Source organism: Vidua chalybeata, chromosome 5 (genome assembly GCF_026979565.1).
Source record: "Vidua chalybeata isolate OUT-0048 chromosome 5, bVidCha1 merged haplotype, whole genome shotgun sequence".
Taxonomy (NCBI): domain Eukaryota; kingdom Metazoa; phylum Chordata; class Aves; order Passeriformes; family Viduidae; genus Vidua; species Vidua chalybeata.
This window is the reverse complement of record NC_071534.1, coordinates 63,740,216-63,760,974: the sequence shown is the minus strand read 5'-3', so window position 1 is coordinate 63,760,974 and position 20,759 is coordinate 63,740,216. Positions and strand designations below refer to the sequence as shown.

Sequence of the window (20,759 nt, the reverse complement as noted above, 5' to 3'; positions counted from 1 at the left end):
TTACTATGGATTATAAAGAAGCATCAATGAGATATAAACTTAGTGTTTAATAACCCATAAAACATGCCACAGCAAGGTTTTTAGCTACAAGGATCTGTAAAAAAGGTTTGAAGTGCATTGTAATATCCTTTTGGAATGCCAATGCAACTGATGAAAGGGTTTAGACAATAAATTGGGCTAATTGCTGAGTTACAAAGGCCTTTCTTTGAATTTTGTTTTTCTTTTTTTCTTTTTGCATTTCTTGAAACTTTTCTCCCACCTGGCAATCTTGCTTTGTCATGAATTCCTGTCCTTGATTCCGTAATATCCCTCATAAAACTTTGCAACATTGAGCGTTTGTTTAATACAGAGGGGGTTTTGCTGTCTATGGCTCAGGCATTTGCTGACTCACTGCAGTACCATTCTTTGTATTCAATTAACTGCAAAACCCAAGAAGCAGCAAAATTACTAGCTGATCAGAATTTTTCTGAAAACAGTGTGCATTCTTTCCATCTGACAGCTCTTGTCTGTGCTGTACAAAAGAGGGCCACATTGACATAATCCAAAGACCCCCTAAATCTCTGAGAAGAGCCTTGTTCTTTGCTATCTCCAGGCAGACTGATGAAATTTGGGTGGAAATGCCACAGACAAGTCACTAGTGTGATCAAATACCTATAACAAGTCATATTGCTTCCTAGGCTTTTAAAATGGCAGGTGGTATGTAGAAAAGATTTTATTCCTCTGTTGCCTTTATGTTCTGTTGGTTTGTAGATATAGGTGGATTGATTTCAGCACCCAAAAAGCTGTTTGGGCAAGTTGCCCTGTTCGTGACAGGTTAGACTTCCTACAGCATGTTTATCAGACCTCTTGGGGCCTCAGATTAACCATGATACATTTATTTGTCACTTAACAATGATGTATTTATTGTCATTATTACTCACTCATAAATTTGGAAACTTACAGTACTTGTCTCTTCATTGCTTTTTAACTGAAATGTGAAAACACTGTGGGATTTTCCTTTCAGGCCTCTTATTTCAGTTGTTTTATTCCACAAACACAAGGAGAAGGGTAGATCATCTCTGATTTAGGTTGACCTGGGTCTCTGCTTGTTCTTGCCTTCTACACACGAATATCAGTAGAGTTACAGTGACATAAGCCAGAAGAATACAGTCAAAAATCAGATCCTTCCTACAACAAATCACTTTTCACATCTGTTTCCTATTTGTCTTACAATGACACATGGGATTATTTTGGGAATATATTCTGCTTTAACTGTCATGCCACTGACTCTGTAGCCTTATCAGATATAAATTGGTATGCAGGTTGAGCAATTATCATCTACTAAGGAGAAATGCCAAGATTGTGCCAAATGCCAAGAAATGTAGATTGATAATAACATTTTCAATAATGGCTTGTAGCATTAGTGCCATCTTCTATTATTGCAGTTGAGGTTTAGCATTCTCATCAATTTACTACGTTTATTTATTGTGCAAGATCTAGATATGGACCCTACAGTAGAATTCCAGAAATGCTTTTCTGTTTGGTTATTTATTCATCTCTGGTTAGAAGGAGAAAAGACAGAAAACTGGAGAGAAGCAAGGAATGTGTCTGGATTACTAAGAACCAGAAAGAAAGACAATAAGAAAGAGAGAAATGTTAATACTGTGTCAGATACTACAGATACAGGATGACTGTATAAACATAGTCAGGCAGGCTACATGTACAAGAACATGACTTAGAAGATTGTGCTTGAATTCTGGGATCAAACTTCACGAAGTTGTGTCCAACCTTTTTAACTTACAGTGCAGTAAGCCATAGATGGCTATCCTCCTAACAGTTCATTCTCCCTTCGTGTTTTTCTTCAGTGAATGGAAGGAAATGTGAAATCCATCTCACGTGCTTTTGAAAATATGTAATAAATGCACTCAGATACGTGCTTCTGTGATGTAATTGAACAAGCCTGTAATAAAATCTGTAGTCTGTGGCTTACAGAATCATGGACACAGTGGGTTTAAAATAACACTATTTGGAAGTTTGGTCCCTAGCCTGGCCCATGCGTGGGTTCAGTATGGATGAGCAATATAGTGAAGGCAGGGAGCCAAGGAGGATGCTGCTTCCAAGGTGGAGGTCGATCTCTTCTCTTTGGGGCTCCTTGACTTAATTAGTGTCAGTGCAAATTAACCACAATGCAGGTGGAAAATGGAAATCCAAGGTTTTTCTGAGGTCTTCACAAGCCTTCAGTGAATATTGAAGACTTCTGTGCAAAAAGCATCTGTTCTTCTGGTTTTATCCTCAGTGCAAAATGTAAGATAAACATACTATTCAAATTGATTGGCAGACTTGGTCCCCCAGTTAAAATTAATTAAATGTACTGAAAAGCCCATTGCTTTGGATTTATTTACCTTCATTTGACTTGGTGTTGACTGAGGCCCTTTTTAATCTTGGTTTATATTCCCCTATGATTTGCCCTCAGCCTGTATATTTTAAAAGTTTCATCTCAAGGTATTGAGTAGTAATAATAATAATAATAATAATAATAATAATTGCTTTCTTGATGCAATTGAAATTGAATTTGAGGATATAGTCAGGCTAGGAAAAGCAGAATTTAGCATCATGTTATGTACTAACCTATAGTGATGGCACATTTCAGAAAATAATAGTCAGTAAAAAATAGATTTTATCTTTTTTTCAGATAAAAGTTTCAAATTTCTGCTTCTTCAGTTACCGTTACTCAGATGTATTCTCAGTGAAAGCAAAAAGAATTCAATAAACCCATGAAAATTAATATGAAAATAAATGATATGCAAAGTGGAACAGAAGAGACACAAGCTGTTTATGTGTATTTTTGCCTTTGACTAGGATTCAGCACAAACTAATTAGGAGATGGGCACTTTTAGGAGATCCTCACCCAATGCAATTTGACTTCCCTGAAGCCACAAACCCCACTAGGACTCGCATACACTGCACTCTTCTTGACCACAGTTCAAATTACTTCTTAGTTTTCTTTAATCAAATAATGTTGCTTTTACCTTCTTTTTGCATTTTTTTAAATTTTAATTTATTTTTTTTATTTCACAGGACAACATTTTTAGAATGGAAGAGTCACATTTTGAAAATGGGCGGGGGAAAAGCCCTTATGATCCCAAACTGCTGACAGCCTCACTTTTAGTAGGTAGGTGCCACATAACAAGTTCAATGAGATGTGCATTCACTGTAAATAATTTGCCAGTTTTCCGCTTTTTTTTCCTCCTTGCAGCACTTACAATAGGCAATTGTTTTATGCAATTTATTTCCAGGTTAAAGTAATTCTGGTTTAATACAGTTGACCCAAGTGTCCTGAGGTGTAAACCAAGGTTCAGGTGTCATAAGAGCTGCTTTATACCCCTCTGGGACCTCGATTCTGCTAAGTGCTTTTCCTTTTCACATCTTGGTAGAGGCATTTTAGTCACCCACTGACAGGCTGGCCACACTGGTGGCCACACAAGCACAGCTGAGAGCTAAGTGAGAGCAGGAATAAATAATTCCTTATATCAGTTTTTCTGCTGAGGAATGTCTGTCACCCAACTATACCTTGCATGGAAGCTGGAGATCAATTAACAACCACTGGTCTAGACCCTAAGGTGATGGTTCAGCTGAAGAGATCTGTCAGATAGTAAATAAAGTTAAATTCCTGGCCAGATCACAAAGAAATAAATTAAGTGTTTCTGAATTGGTAATACTTCATTTCATGGAATATGTAAATACGGAGCAACTGGATTGTGTCAATCTAATTGAACTAATGCAATTGATTTAATTTATGTAATTGATTTAACTTATCTAATTAAATTAAATATGTTCATTGCTATTACTTCACCTTCACAAAAAGGCAAAAAGATGTTTTGTGAGACTAAATTAGAAGGAAACAGATTCTTCTTGCCCTACACCTCTGCTTAGGTGTAGCCACCTTATCTTTACCATCTTTACATGTAACATTCTGGCAATTTATTACAACTTCAAATTCAACAATAGTTTGAGAAAATTGGAGATTCTCATATCTCAGAAGTCTTCAGGAAATGACACATAATGAGATACATTGGTTTATTCAGGCCTTTGTTCATATTGTTAGCCTAGGGCCTTGCTTACCTTCTGCCCTTATTCTATTTACTTTGCATTTAAAAATTAAGCTATTCAAAACAGACAGCAACAAAAATTTAGTCCTAAGTGTGCCTCATTTCCTGATCTTAAAGGCCCATAATGATCCCAGGTGATGAGCTAACCTGGGGACACACACTTTTTAACAGGAAAAACAGGAAAGACATCCACATCTTGCTCCAACTTGTACCCTGTACAAACAGAAAGAAAAAAAAGTATGTGTAAAAGGCCAGTGTATAAATTGGTGCCTGGAGCAACTTGAATTTGTGACAGAGCTATTCTCAAGCGAATAGCTTTACTATTTACTTTAATATACAATAAAGAAGAGAATGATGACAAGCCAGTATTACATGGTATAACTGGTATGCAACTGCACAAAGTCAACAGCATCTAGCTTTTCACATTCCTTTTTTTTTTCTCACTCAGTCCATCACAAATATGATTATCTTACTTCCCTTGGCTGAGATTTCACATCTTTAAAACATCTTTGCTTTCTTGAGCTTGCTTCCTGTCACTATAATTTTCACTCCATGTATATTTTCTTCTAATAAAGAATAGACTGAGCATGATCATTTGTTTTCAATCAGGCCTCAGTTAGAGCCACTGGGTGTAATAACACAATAGAAAATGGTGCAAATTGAGCATTCAAAGCCAATGAAAAATTTCTGCTTCAGTCACACAAAACTCAGGGTGAAACTAAAATTAGCATTCTTGCATCCTGAACACGAGCAGCCTTCTTTCTCTGCCTCCTTATAGTTGCCTCACAGCTACACTGCATTACTTGTAAAAAGCACAGCAACAATTACTGATTATGATGCTGCATTTCCTGCGACCCTTTTCTGCAGAGTGTGTATTGCAGAGGGTGTATGCCAAATTCACTGCTGGTTCTTTGCCTAAAAATAACTTCTCTTTGCCAGAAAACCCTTGCTTTTTATGGTAAAATGATGACCCAAGGCAAAATAATTCCCCCCCCCCCTCCAAGCAGTTGAGAAACAGGGGATGAACTGGCAAAGCAATGACTGCATGGAGAGGTTTGGTCCAGCTCCTCTCCAAAGCAGGGAGCACGGGAATGAAGCATGGGTGGGCATGAAGGCCAGAGGAGCCTCTTAACCACAAAGGTGTCACAACAGGGACATGGATACACTGCTGCTTCTCTTCTCCTTGGCTGAGCTGTAACTCAGCTACTCCTGGCCCTTCACGTGGCAGAATATTTGTCCTCGTAAGTGAACATGGTTTATCTAAGATTTAAGAGGGCAGTTATGCAAAAGAATTTCCCAGCATTCATTTAAATACAATGTTATAGTTAGTAATTCAAACTATCAGGAAAGTAAAAAAAAAAAAGGTTGAGAAGAGTATTTTAGATGGTTACTTACAGGAGGGAAACATTATCTCTCTTCTTCATCAGAAGCATTAAACAGATATTTTGCAAAGTGTGGAAGGAGAATATGTTTTTGACACCATAACTGGAAAGTAAATTTTAGGTAAGTGAAATGTAGGAATTTGGGCAAAACATGAATGTTATTTTGCAAGAAAAGTACCTTCAGGTCTTTAATAGCCATTAGTACCCAGGAGGCATATTCTATATTTCAGCTGAAACAAACTCTTACCAGTGTAAAGAAGATCTTCAGTTTTCCCTCTCTCCTAAAAAAATTAATAGTATTAAAAAAAAAGAAAAAAAAGCCACACTAAAGCAAAATGAAAATAAACAGTTCATCATTATTAAATTGTTCCAATATTTTTCCAGTATACATTCCTTGTTCCATCCACCTGCAAACATTTTTCATTATTTTTTTAACAGTTGTTCATTAAAGTTGGTTAGTGCTACCCTACTCTAAAGTAAATGTCAGCTGGGAACATGATACAAGTAGTTCCTAGTAATGTAAGACACTGTGCAGCCATTCCCATCTCTGTGCTGCTAACTAAACAGTCTCCATTTGAGTGGGTTAATGCATGAAATGTAGAGACTAAGAAATCCCTGGGCACCACTCACAAGTATGCCAGGGCAGGAGGAAAATGAGAAGCAGCATGGTTTCCAGGGAATATAATCACAGGAGAAAATATCACTGAATGTGTTAGACTAAAGGAATTGTATTGGGACAGTTGAAAAAAAAAAAACCTTCAGAGAAGGAAGCAGCATTGTCCCAACAACAGTTTGTTTAAGGAAATGACCATTTGGGATTTTCAAAAGCTTAGGTTATCCAGAATCCTCAAAGCTTTTTATGCTCCTGTGTCTCACTGTTAGGTTTTTTTGTGTTTTGGGTTTTTTTTGGGATTTTTTTTTTTTTTGTTTTGTTTTTTTTTTGTTTGTTTGTTTGTTTGTGGTTTTTTGTTTTTGTTTTATTTTTCCTTTTACAAGTCACAATTCGTTTTAGATTTTAACAATTATTTATTTTTTCATTTTTAAAAATCAGTTTAGGTGCCTTAATGTTCCCAAATATGTATTAATATGATCTGAAAGACAGTGGCTTTTCACTAGTTAAGAACTTCAGTACTCTATTTCTTAGAAATTAGCTAATAAGTACATATGAGTTTCAAGATTTTAAAATTACTGTACTTTCTGGGAAGTTTTAGTTATTGACTTCAAAAGAAGTGCATACCTCTATGTCTGAAAAATCTCAGCTTTAGTGAATAAACCTTTTAACCAAGGATAGATTTCATTTGTGAACCCTTTTACCATTGAGAGCAATTGTGACATTCAGGGCTTGGTTTTGCCAATATTTCTCATTCATTCAAATTCCTAACTACTTCAAAAGGAAAGTTTACAGTTTTTTACTCTCCACAAATTATTTTCTTTCAGAATACAATCTTATTTAAAAGCTGAATAGAAACAATTTATCAAATAGATGCATATTGCATAGTTTTCAACTTCTTTGTATCTCATGACCTTGGGGAGTTATTCAGAGTTCTGTGCTGTTTATGTAAATGGTTCCTTCCCTCCAAAAATCAGCATTACTATGGACTTTTAACTGTTGCCTCTTTATTTAGTAAAGTCAATATATGTATCTCTGATTACATTTGTGTGTCAGCAAGCTGCTCCTTTACAATAGGTGTTTTTTTTCCAACACATATTTTTTATCTATGCAAACAACTGAAGGTCATGTTCTAGACAGTGGTTCCTTTTTGCTACTGGGATGGAAATACAAAGTGATTAGTTTTTTCTTTTTTTTTTTTCTCCTTCATTCTTTCCCTTTGATAAATGTTTATCAGTTTTCAAACTATTAATTTCCACTTTATTCTTAAAGTCTATAAAACTTCTTTTAAAACTGCTGACAGTAGAAGTAACACAGTGAAGACTATCAGTAACATTAAGGAATCATTTTCCAGAGTAGCAATGAGTAAATTTCAGTCCAAAAGAAGGTATGCACAGGGAAATAAAGATGAATGTACTTCTATCTAGACAGGAGGCAAAATCCTCATACAGCTTTTGCATAGTACTAACTCAAATGATGTGCACATCTGGGACATGACTTGAGGCTCACCCTGAATTTTGCAAAAATTATCTAAAGCCTTACAAAAATAAATGGTATTCCTTGGTATTTCTGTCTGGAAGAAGTCAAAATACCCTTTTTGCATGACTACAGCAGATTAGTTCAAACTGCAGGCACTGGTTTAGTATCATGAAACTTGGAGTGGCTGTAGTAGAGATGATAGAAAGGTCAGACAGTTTTCTACAGACCCTTCCTTATTTGAAACATGCTGAAGCCAGTTATTGGCAAAACTTTTATCCTGTCACTACTGAAGAAAAAGTATGAGCCACAAGAGCCTTGTGGTGTCCTCTTGGGTTGAGCTGAGTCCAGCCTGGAAAATATGTTCATTTCCTGTGGTGTTTATATATCAAGTTAGAAACAGAGGTGTCAAAAAGACCTTACAATTCTAAATATTTAAAATATACAATTTTCATTAGTTTTCAAATTGTATTTGGTTAAATTTTAGCAATATAGTATTAAATATAGATTCTTTTTCCTTGACTGATTGACCTTTAGATCTGTTGATAACTGAGAAGAAAAATAGGCCTTGTTGGTTTTTCCTTTCTGCTTTGATTTCTATTGATTTATCAGAACTCACTGGGAATTGAAAGACAAGAAAATGAAGATAGGGTTAAAGAAAGGTTAAGCATAGCATCAAAGCCCTTTTCACAGGCAAAAAGGTTTTATGATCTTTAGAATCTCAGCTGCATACTCTGTACATAATAATAACTACAATTAAGTGATTGTCTCCCCTTCAAAAAAAGTTGAAAATGACATAAAAGAATGGTAAATCGTTAATTAATGATATGCTGTTCTGTTTCCCTTCTGATTACACCTCCTGCTGGGCATGACTGGTCTATTTGCTTCTAATCTCTGCCGTGAATTCATTCAATTCCACGCCTTTCCACTATCATGTTTTCACCCTTCCTGACTTTCACAGCTACCATATGGTTGCAGAGCCACTCTGGGTTCAGTCAGTGATTTCATGGTGTCAGTGTTCAGGAGAAAAGATGCCAGTGATATCCAATAGGCATGCTTGGATCTGGTTGTCCTGCTCTGGAAATACCTAAAATTGCCATGAAAATTATAAACTTGTTCCTAAAGGAGTATTTTAAAATGAGGATATGGTAGAGTTCATCATGACCATGAAAAATGTATTACCTTAGCTAAAGAAAGTGTTATTTTATCCTCAAACTTGTCTTTTTCACAAGGGGCCTGTGTAATATGGGTAGTTTGAAAGTAGTAGCTGGAAGGAATAATGCTTTTTAATTCCATTTTAACAATATAGGGTAGATTATCTAATTTCACATACTGATGTAGAACACAGTCCTAAAAATGCATTTCTAGCATTTTTGATTCAGTGATTTCATGGACAAGCTGTAAATTAATGTCAGAAAGATATGTGTTGTGCTTTGATCCCTGTTTCTTTTCTGTGGGTCTCATTGCAATGTCACTATTATTATTACACTCTCTTCCAGCTGGCAGGTATCTAACTTGACCTGCTCCTTAGAATTTAGACAGTTTCTCTCTCTCCCCCCTCCTCTGTCTCCTCTGTGGTACTTCTAGCTGCCTGAGGAGGGACACACTGGCATGAGGTTCATCTCCAGCTAGGCTGTGTATGTGCCATTTATGGGCTGAAGTCAATTTTTAGTTCAGTTGTTCACTGTGAAATGCATGGGGGTCAAGGTAGCAGGGAATGATCTCGTTTATTCTCTCCCTTAGCTGTTGCCCTTTGCCAGTACCACAGTTACAAAGGTGGCCAAAGGAGAAAGGCATGTTCTGTCTTTCCTGTAAAAATATACTGTTTTCTGAGGATCTGCTGAGAAAAAAAGAGAGTAAAGAAACAAACCATAACAAAACAGCAACAAGAGGAACAAAACAAAACCACCACCAACAACAAATCCCAAACCAAAAATGCAACACAAAACAAAAAAGCCCCTCAAACCAACTAAAGTAAAAACCACTTAATTTCTAGGAAAAATTGAAGGGACCTAAGGACTTTCTGAACCAAAAGTGACTGAGCTGGACTCTTCAGTTCCCAGAGTCACATAAACCCAGCAGGTTGGAGGGTCTCCAAACCAAACTCCTGTTCTAAAGAGGGCAATTTCACAGTCAGGTAGGTTTTCTGAGGCTGCATGCTCCTGCCTGCTAGGGTAGGTGCACTGGCTGCCACTGTTCCAGACTAAGAATTCAAACATATTTTTGCAAAGCTCACCAGCATTCTGCAGATACAGCTCATTTGTGAGAGGTTACAATTAAGCTCTGCAGTGAGAAATTGGGTTTAATCTCTATTTTCAATGACAATACGTTGCATATGGCTTGTTATTTTATAATTTACTCATTATCCCTATTAGTGAAATATGAACATATGACAGCTTTCTCTGACTTGCCATGACTGGAAAATTGAGGAATATTGCTTACAATTATGTCCTCCCACAGATGGAGAACTATACTCTGGCACAGCAGCAGACTTCATGGGCAGGGACTTTGCCATTTTCCGAACTCTGGGGCATCACCATCCCATCAGAACAGAGCAGCACGACTCCCGGTGGCTAAATGGTATGTAAAATGTACATTTCTCTGGTTACACTCATCCAGCCATTAAAGACTAGCACACAGCTCTGTTCCAGCAACATCTGTGACATATACACTCCTCTTTTATTTGGGGCAGAATTCTGTCTTAAACCAGTTAAACTAATCAAAAGTGATTTATAAAGAAGCATTTTTTGGTTTAATTACACTGAGATTTGTGGAGTGTGATTAAATTTAGAACACACACAGACATGCAAGTTGGATGTGAGCAGCACATTCATGCAAGTTGGATAGAAACTCAAGGCTTGAGGCATCAGCCACACATGAACACAAACTAGCTCCAGAGTTTTGGGCAGGATTGTGCCTTGTACAAGGTTTAATTCTTGCTGGGTTGAAGGGGACACTGGCCACATCCAGCAGAAAGTCAACCAGCAGAACCTCATAAGCAAGCCAAAGTTGTCAGGAGTTTGGAAAAAGAGAAGAGGGTCCAGGGGTTTACAAGTGATTTGGTTTCAAAATATCCAATAGTTTAGCAAGGCACAATAGCTTGCATTATTGTATGGATATTAGTAATCAAGCCTGTGGTTGTTTATTTGTATGTCTGAAGAGGGAAAGATAGTTTCAGAGAAAATTTTATTTTGGCTTCATGTACCAATATACTTTAGAATGCATCTGAGTACTCTGTCCAAGTTCTACTGAAGTCAAATTGCCAATAGCTCAAATGGAATTACACTTGGCTTTAGCTATACAAGGATACAAGCATTTTGGAAATGAGAGTTCATTGTCTGAAAAAGATGACATTTAAATTAAGTAATACTAACTGTAGTTGCTGAGTTAATTTAAATTGGAATTTTTTAAGAGTTAACTAGCTCTGCTTTTGCTGTACATACTGCTTGCACCTGCACTCCTGTTTTTGAATTCACAAATTATTTTATTCTTAGACATTTTTTGCTCCTAGCCATATTATTTATGTCTCTGCTGAGGTTCAGGCTTTCTTATGTGGTTTTACAATTTAGTGCAAACTGTTCACGCAAATTTTAATGTGTAAGAGCAGAGTATGTTTTAAAACTCAGTTTGTTATTAGCTAGTCAAGACCTTCTAGTATCAAACTGGATGTCACATTAGCTGTATATACAATCCATAACAACATCAGCCTCTGACTCATAATTAAAACCACAAGATGCTCTTGCAAGTTGGATTAACTCTATATATAACATACATTGGATACACGTATCATGTAAGTGTGTATATGACAAGTTTATGAATCTGATGCATATCCTGTTAAATGTAGTTTTGCTGCAATTCATGTAGACAACTATCTGTCTGGAGAATAGATTCAGGACTACAATGTTTCAGTTCTACAATCTGTGTTTATCCAGTAACACAAAAATTGTATTCATTGGGTTATTTTATTATGACAGTAAACAAGATTTCTGGTCTTCAGGAAACAGTAAAGTACAAGGGTTATTGACATACCCATCTATCTTGATACCTGGTAGAGTAATAATGTATTAAAGATGACCAACATCAACTTTAGTTATGATAGTCATGATGACATTTTAAACTCAGTCATGCAAGCAAAATCTGCTTTTGTGCAGTAGATTTGCACAATGACAGCTGAGTCAGGAGGATTTATGCAGTGGGAAAACACAGGCATTGTCCACAGGCCCTGTACTTCACTGCTGAATTTGTGTCATTCCGTTGTGGATTCGGTTATCAGTCTTTCAGCACCAAATGTGAGAACTGCTTTTCCCAAATTAGCACTAAGGTTACATCTGACGGTGCAGAAACCACAACTGCTTTGTGCTCAAGGTGGGGAGCTGATGAACCTCATGCTTTCTTGAATTTAAGTATTTTACAGAATGAACATAAAAATAGAAAGCATTTTTTGTATCCCAGGGTGAAGGTGATTTCCAACTCGTAAGTAAAGTTCTTGCACTATATTCTTGTATGGAAAGTTTCAAACTTAATTTAAAACAAGATAAGAATCAAATTGAAACCTTTAGAAATTATTCTCATAACTGTCCATAATTTAATAGAGAATGAGCCTTAAGTACATTTTTGAAGTCTCTCTCTCCAGTGCAACTTAATACATTTACCTTCCTAATATGGAAAGATTGGCCTAAAATCTGCAGTACAACATTCCTATTGGAGGCTCTGAGGCTTTACTGTTAATTTCCCAGTGATAAGATCCTGGCAGCCTTTTCACACAGCTCTCCTAATTTCAGCATCTAACATGGAAATCCAAAATTGATAACAGTTTGGGTTTGAAACTCTGCAGGCATGCTGGTCCTTTGATTATTGTTTTTAATTTGTCATTTTTCTTCTTAAAATGTAATTACAAAAGAAGCTCTGTGTTTGCACGTTGTTAAAGTGGATATGTTTTTAATGAAACAAGCTCTCATTGAAGATTGAGATGTTCACTGCTTTCTTAAAGATCTGTACAAACTATTTTTGAACCTTAAGTTTGTAGACCTTTATAAATTTTTTAGTAAATACATGGATTTCTGTGTAGGGGTGGGTTTGCTTTCCTAGTTGCTTTTTACAGTGTGTTTAGCCTCAGGTAAAAAAACAGTATTCTAAGGGTCATATACTGAAAGCTGCAGAACAACAGTTCTGATCAAACTTAGAGAAAAATTCTTATCTCCGTAGAGTTTAATAGTTAGGTGGTGAGACATCCAGTTCTAAGTCCTTGCTAGTGTTTACTTTAGTCAGAGCAGGAGCTAAACTGCTTTTTTTTTTCCATGTTGAGGCTAAGGTCAGAGCTGACAGGGAGCAGAAAACACAGCTGATTGGTACCAAAAATGGAGAGGAGAAGACAGTTGCACGTGAAGAGCTTGCAAACTTTTCCCAGAAATTATCTGCCCTGAGCTGGCATAAAAGTAGAATAACATTACACAGAGTGATTGAGTTTTTGGGATTTAAGCAGGAACAGAGAGTTCCTACAGACATCACACAGTCACATTCTGGACATGCTCAACCTTCTTACAGACATTGCATGTTTTGGGGAAGAGAACTCTGCCTGGCTCAAGGGAAGGTGCTGACCAGCAGCTCTTAAAGACTTCTTAAGTCTCTTAGAGATATTAAATGCTCACAGGCTTCTAAAGTTTTCATTTTGTATAAATAATTAAACAGTCACCAAGCCAAATAAAACAAGGGAGACTGATTCTATAGCCATGTAGTCAGGGCATTCATCTAGAAGCTAGGGAACTATACATCAGTCACTGTAGCAGTGTATATTTAATTATTGATACAGAGCTGGCCAGATGTGACAAGGAAGCATTTGCAAAAACACAGTAAAATAAGCTGGTGCTCAGGGAAGTCATCTTGGACATGAAAAGCTGCAGTTCAGTGCCCCAGACTGAGTCATGTGCTTTGTTATAAACCATGTTCATGCACGCATCAAACATTACTGGCTCCTCTGGTACGTGCATGGAGTTTTCTCTGCACAAAGAAGCTTTGGCAATCTTACACAGTCCCAGTGAGGGTCAAGAATTGTTTTGAACCCTCAGAAAAAAAAATTCTGATGTTGAAAAAAATCTTCTGTACAGCTTTACTATAAGGAACAATGGCCTTGATGTTACATATATATCTTACAAAGTCTTGCCTATCTGCAAGTATGTGATGCCCTTGAAATTTGCCATTGCCTCTCATAGTTCAGAGGCATAAAGTTATTTTGAAGAAGCATGGATCATGTCCTGCTTCCATGAACTGCTGCAGAAGTTGAAAAAAAAAGATGAGTAGAGGCCTGTGCAGGTGGGAGCAGCTTCTCCTGGTGCCAGGGAGTTCCCTGCTGCACAGCAGGCAGTGTTTGCTGTACACCAGCCCCACGCCTTTGTGCAAGGGCTGAGGGCATGGCTGGAAGCAAGAAGGCAGAACTGGCAGAGCAGATGCTGAGCAAAGCAAAGGCAATGCACCCAAGGCAGTTTTCAAGCTGAAGATTAGAGGAGTGGAAGGAGAGAGCTTAAAGCTGTGAGATCTCATCTTCTCTGACTTGAGCACAGGGGATCTGGCCTTAAATTGTTAACATTTTGTAAAATGAATAACAATAAACATTTATTTTAAAAGCAAAGCAGGATTGGGCTGAGCAAAATCTGAAAGGAAATGAAATCACAAAAGCTGCATTAGGATAGTATTATGAATCTGGTTTGCACCCCAGAAATACTGGCCTCACTCACCCTCTTTACTAGACCTGGGGTTAAGAGAGATTGTCAGTCTGGATTTCCAGACTTGGCTTGGAATTTCCTTGCTTTTTATGGGTTTAAACCACTCTGTGATATTATTTTAGCATACTTTCCATGGCTTAATTTTTAAAGTGGAAAAGTAACTGTGCTTAGTTCCCTGAGGTTATTGTCCTTGGTAATCTTTACTTTACAGTTACATAAACAGCTGAGAGTTATAGAAGCTGAGCGACTGTTTAATAAAAAAGAAAATGCCCTCTTAAATTTAACAGGGTCCAAGGCAGGAAACACAGACTTGATACTCTCCTGGCATTCCAACAGAATTGTAGACATCACTTTGTGTTGTTTCCACTTCAGATACTTTGTTGAATGTCCCAACACTGGCATTACACATGTATGATTTTGAGTATATATGTATTGCACAGTAGACTAATGTATGGCAACAGAAAGAAAAGATTGCAGATAGTTTACAGGATTTTTACCGCTATAATAAAATGTGTTAAATGTGTCAAAAAGCTGGAAATTAATTACTCTTGCTGAGACTTGGGTGTGTACATATTCTGATCCTTGAACCTATAGGTTGTCTTCGGTCAACCACACCAAACCATTTTCCTAGCTATGCATAACCACTGATGGTCCCCTCTGCTGTGCCACTCCCTTGTTCCTAAATGCCTTTCTAGCTTCCCATTTTCCAGCTCACCTCCTACACATTCTCAATCCAGATATACAGCATGCAATAAAATACAGCTTTGGAAAGGGGTCACAGAACCCAACCATCCTGGTACCTGGGATTGTTTCATAAAATACATCTAAGATATTATTGGAGGAAGGAGGTGAGGGATGCTACAAATACAATAAAACTCCATCACGATAAGATCTATTTAAACAAAGGACATTAAAAAACCCAACAACTGTGAACTGCATATTAATTTATTTAGTCTTCAAATTAGAAGTCTTAAACTATGATGGGAATGAAATCAGAAAAAGCGGTCCAATAGAAGAAGTCAGTGAGGCAGCCTAGCTGGTTTTAAGAGGAACTCAGGTAACATTTTATATGTTGCTATATAGCACACTTGTCTGACATCCCAAGAGACTACAGTGAGTAGACTAAGAAGTCTCTTCCAGGTCTGCATTACCATGAATTTACAAGGACATATTTAAACAACCTTATGAGTGAAAACAGTGAGGGAATTTTTTGTGTTTGTCATTTTTTTTCTGTTGTTCTTTTGCTGTTAATTTTCCTGTGAAAGGATCTCTTGCATTTAAAATAGGCATTTCTATATTTGAACAGCTGATACATCCTATCATGCAGGCTGTAGTGTGGACTGAGTTCCACACTTTCCCACCACGGCTTACAGAAGCATGAACAACTCCGACCCTTGTGGAACAAAACATGTCCATATATGCAAGTCTCATTTCTCACTCAATAAGTCCTCCCAACCCACCCCCCCATTCCCACTATCTTCATTGCTAAGAATAGTAATAAATAATTTCACAGTGATAAATTCTATGTGTGACAAATGCTAATGTCACCTAACGCAATGCTAGGAAGTGCTCAGAAACTATGGTGACGGTGGCATAATACTGTGAACAGAATGGCACACAAACTTAATTTACAAGGTTTGGGTTTTTTTTCTCCTTAAGTCTGTAGATCCATATTTGAGAGATTGAGTATGAATTTTAAGTTGTTTTTCTCATTGCAATCTAACAAGCTTTATCTATATACATATTTTGCTACAACCAATTCTTTTTTTCTTGGAAGAAATGTAGAATTTCTGAAATCAGAAAATAAAGGACTTTTTCTTATTGTTATTACTTGACATTTATCCTGTCCCTAATCTGAAATGGTTACAGTTCAGGAAACCAAAGGTCCTGCTGGACACTTGACCAGAAGATACTCACGTATTTGAACCAGTTGATTCAGTTGAACCTGTCTGAAAACTGTTCCCTGTATCTTTATACAAAGTAAGAGAAGCATTTGTTTGAGAAATCAAAGACCAAGTAGCAATTAGAATGTACTTAACAGTTTCTCTGGATGTAAGAAAGGTCATGAAGACGGTAGATGGAGACAACCAGAAATTATAAAATCTTCCCATCAAGTGGCCTAAATGAAATTATTTGAAATCATTCTAGGAAAGAGATCTTTCTCATTCTCTATCCCTCCTATGCCTCCAAGGATTAGGTCATTTTCTTCATTAAATATCAGTGCTGTGGATGATATTTTGTTCTGTTTACGTTGAAAAGATGGTAAAAGTAGCCAAAGGACAAGTTTCGAGGTTGGAGTGGAAAAAGCGGATAGGAAAGATGAAGCAGCAGAGAACATTCTCCTGGTCTGACTGCATATTTTGAAGGCTTCCTGACACTAAATATGACCTGGAGCAGGAAGACTTGCATCAATAAACATATTGGTCTGAGCTATAGCCACAGTATGCTCCAGGAAGTTCGGATACAAGTTAGTCCAGAAAGCTGACTTAGGATATGTGTATATTGCATGGTTAACCATGGGCTCATTTATGGGTTTTAACTTGGTCAGCCATACTATCCACACCAAAAAAAATGCAATAGCTGGGAGTGTAGATTAGAAGCCATGCTTTGCTGCAATTCATTCATTCTGTGACTCTCTTTATAGTGCATATAAGATCAAAAATAATGGTAGAGCTTAGAGTTCTTTGTTCACTGTTTCCAGTGGAGACAAGAGAAGTTTCTCTGCTGCATAAAATTCAATTTTAGGAAAGAAGTTCATAGTTCTCAAAACAAGCAGTCTGGGATATGACCCCAGTCCCAATCAGATCACTGCAGCATAGTCTTTCCAAAAAGAAACTTGCCAGTGATGGACAGTTTAAGATCTGCACTCACTCTTATGCACTGAATTGTTCAATCGGTGATGTGCCTTTAAACTGCTAAATGTTAAGGTTTTTATTTCAATTGTGAATTGAAAGGTCAACATATCAACATATATCAACAATATAGCAACCCAGTAAATCCTGATGAGTCTCATGTTGGGGTGAGATCTGAGAGTGCAGACATTCCCATCACCTTCTCTGGAAGGCAATTGGATGAAAGAGCCAGAACAAGCTCTGGGGAGATTCTGGATGTGGATAAATCAATGTACCTCTGTACTGGGTAAAACTGGTGATCTCATTGAGATGTTCAGATTCAAATTTGATGATGCAGGTGAGTTGATTTCTGTAGTCATCCTTTAGAAAAATAAATCCAAGTCTGATCTTCTTTCAGCAGCAGGAGCTGTGTAGAAATCCATCTGCATGAGCACACTCCAGGAATATAGTCAGTTGGAGGAGTAGGGCTCTGTGCCCTTACTGATAAAAAACACTTGCAATTTTCCAATTACCAATAGTCCCAGTGATATTCTATCTCCTCTGAAAAGTGTTTTTTCTTTTTTTTTTTTTTTACCCTAAGAGAGAATATTTTTTCTATGGACTTGTTTCATTGGATGACTTACAGAGTTGGCAGTAGATGGCTTTGTAAAGTGATGGTCTGCCCACTTAAGGTGATAAACGTAGTATATTATTCAAGCAGTGGCAATAACCTCTTCTAGAAAGCTTTGTGCACTACTTTCAGTTAATGTATGATTAAAAAGATCATTTCTATTTATATATTTATCTATCTATCTATCTATCTGTTACCCACATGCATCACTTCATAGGAAGACTCTCCCTTTTCCCTGGAGATAAATCTCAGTAGGAAAAAAAGAGTAATTTGTCCAGAAAAGGTGCAGTGTTCGGGTTCTAAATTTGCATTTTGCTTTGCTTTTGGTACAGAACCCACTTTAAATTACACAACACCAGTTTCTTTGTAATTATCATTTTTGCAGAGGTCCAAATCAGCTTAAGCAAAAGGAAAGTTCAGATTAGGTGGCCGCCAGATTCCAAAGACAAAGCCTCTGTGTTATAGACCTTGCAAATTCAAGTAGGTTTCCCATGATCTCTGTGAGAGCTCATCACAGCTCTGATGCTTGAAAACCAGTGACTTGTAACTACCAAATTGTGCCTCCTTTCTTGTTCACAAAAGTCACTAACCAGTTTTTCAGACAAGTTAAGCAGAAATCTGTTTGTAGGAGTCACACAGCAGAATACTAATTGATTTAAACAAAGGAGGAGTGGGTCTGTTACAACCCCCATTATTGGGATATGACATACATCCGAATTTTCTTTTTGCATTCTTGTGTTGTTTTGTGTTTCTTTCCTTCTGCTCTAGCCATCAATTTAATGAGTGATGACCCTGTCAATACCAATTTCCTCTTCTCAGGCCACCATGTTCAGAGTTTGGTGGGCATTCAATAGAGATTTACTGTTGACTGGGTAATTTGAGTTCATGTGTGTGGTGAAAAATTAGTGAGGAGAATTACCCAGAAAAGTGGATGCCATGACAATGCATGTCACCATGGTGTGACCAGCTCTGCTGACATAGGCTTCAAAAGCTCTCCCCCTGTGAAAATGGGGCCTGTTTGCAAATTAATTAGTTTCTGGCAGCAGCTTGATTGTTGACCCAAAGTTTGTAGAGTGGAAAAACAATCAGATTAGTGTGTTCAATATAAAGGCCCAGCGCGGCGCTCGAGTGCAGTTTGCCAAACTGCTGAAGCCGTGAATAGAGTGAAACAAATTCTTCTTTGAGAAGCCAAGGCAAAGGTTAAGTGTGATGTGACTGGAGCACGCTGGCCGTGGGGCGGTGGGGAGAGAATTAAAGGTTTCAGCCACACAAAAATAGAGAGTGCTGAGCGAGTTGCATTGAATTTAATGAAATTCACAGCTTCAGACGCAAAAGTGTTTGGCAATGTTTTAGGCTGTGTTAAAGGGAGAAATAAGATGGCTTTGTTTTAAGAAGTTTTCTTTGTATATCCATGTGGGACACCAGGGACTGAGCCTCTAAAGGGTATTAGAGAGACTTCCTGAGCCTACACACTGTTTCTAAGTACCTGCAGACTGAGGTTTGTACCGGTTCCACCCACTCCGCACCACACACTCCTTTTATCTCTAATGATTAAATCCAAGCTTCCCCTTCATCACCTCCAACATTTGAGTTCTTCTTTTAAATAGTGCTGGTGTGGGGACAAATATATTAGAAATCCATACTAAGGAATAAATGACTGGCTAAAGGTTGTTATTGAGGTAGTGAGTTAAAAGATAGACCCTAAAAAATACAACAGGCCAGATCTGTAGCTGATAATACATGACAATGACCTCTATGCAGCCAAGATCTGATTTCTGATCTCATTGTGCTCATTTCATTTCATTATTACTCTTCATTCCTTTAATGGCTATTTTTTTTTATTTATGCTTGCCCTTCATCATACATTTTTGGCATTCAGTGTTACTATCACTCTTGTAGTATTTTCTTTATGTCAAACAACCCCTATGCATATTTAAAACTATTGTTTTCCCACTATGACAAATAGAAAGAAAGAAAATACCAACTATTGTGAAGGAGCCCGTGTTCATGGGCAGTTGAGGTATCTTCTTTTGGACCAATGTCTTAGCCCTATCGGCCTGGATCGGAATGCCTGGCAGACTCAAGAGAATGGGCCTTAGGAAAATATGAAGGGCTCCACACAGCCCACCACATAGCCCTCACTCCATCAATTAGCTGAGATGCCCAGCAGAGTTAATGATGTGAGGATATAGCCCCTTAGTCTGTTCCTACCTCTTTCCCCCATTCCATAAAATTCCAACTCTTAGCCTGCAACCTATGCAAACTCTGTGATTTGTTCTCGGTAATGGGGCTGAACCTACCCCCTTCACACTAACATTCCTGAACCGTGAATTGCTTGTCCCAAAAGGCATTTAGTGTTGCTTGCAATTAACACAACTGATTGCTCAAAGCCGGCACCTGAGGTGGCATGGAGCCAGCTGGAAGCATAATTGGCTCCTTAGCTGGAGAAACATCCACTTCACAGTGGAGTCTGTGATGACGGAATTATTAGTTCAGAGGAAGCCAGGTATGTGAATACCTGTTCTATGCATTAAAGCCTCCACTAGCTCTAGACACAGATGAATTATCACAGACTCAAAGCCTCCCTTTCTCTCTGTCTCCGGAACTTCCCCTTCTCTTTGTTCCTGAAATTGCGCACATTTCAGCCTGAATATTTGTAGGGCTGAGTAATTGCTTTTGTTCTTTGGGTTATTTAATTACAAATCTCAGTAGATGACAGGTCCTCTGCTCTAAAGGAAGACATCACATTTGCACAGTTACAGAATCCCAACACAAATGTGTGTGGCAAATCAGTGACTGCAGATTTATTCATGCCCTCTGGGACCTGCACTGCCTTTTCAGCTTAGCATGCAATATGATTTAAATTACAGCTTGTGCAGAGCTGTGCCTTGGGATTACACTCCATGTTTCCAACTGTTTATAGTTCAGTGAGCTTTAACCTCTGTGATTCTGAAAATTAAATAATGTCACGGCTGATATCAAACTGATGGCTGGTACTAGAATGCTAAACACTGTGTAGTAT

At 37.7% G+C, this 20,759-nt stretch overlaps 1 protein-coding gene across 1 annotated transcript in view; it reads left to right on the top strand.

Annotated features, from left to right (window-relative positions):
- The window catches only part of SEMA3A (semaphorin 3A), a 172,452-nt gene that overhangs the window by 94,833 nt on the left and 56,860 nt on the right, over nucleotides 1–20,759 (top strand). Inside the window, exons 5-6 of the mRNA XM_053942375.1 lie at nucleotides 3,058–3,151; nucleotides 10,017–10,136. Of these exons, the coding sequence (XP_053798350.1) occupies nucleotides 3,058–3,151; nucleotides 10,017–10,136 (214 nt within the window). The remainder of the gene's footprint in view (nucleotides 1–3,057; nucleotides 3,152–10,016; nucleotides 10,137–20,759) is intronic.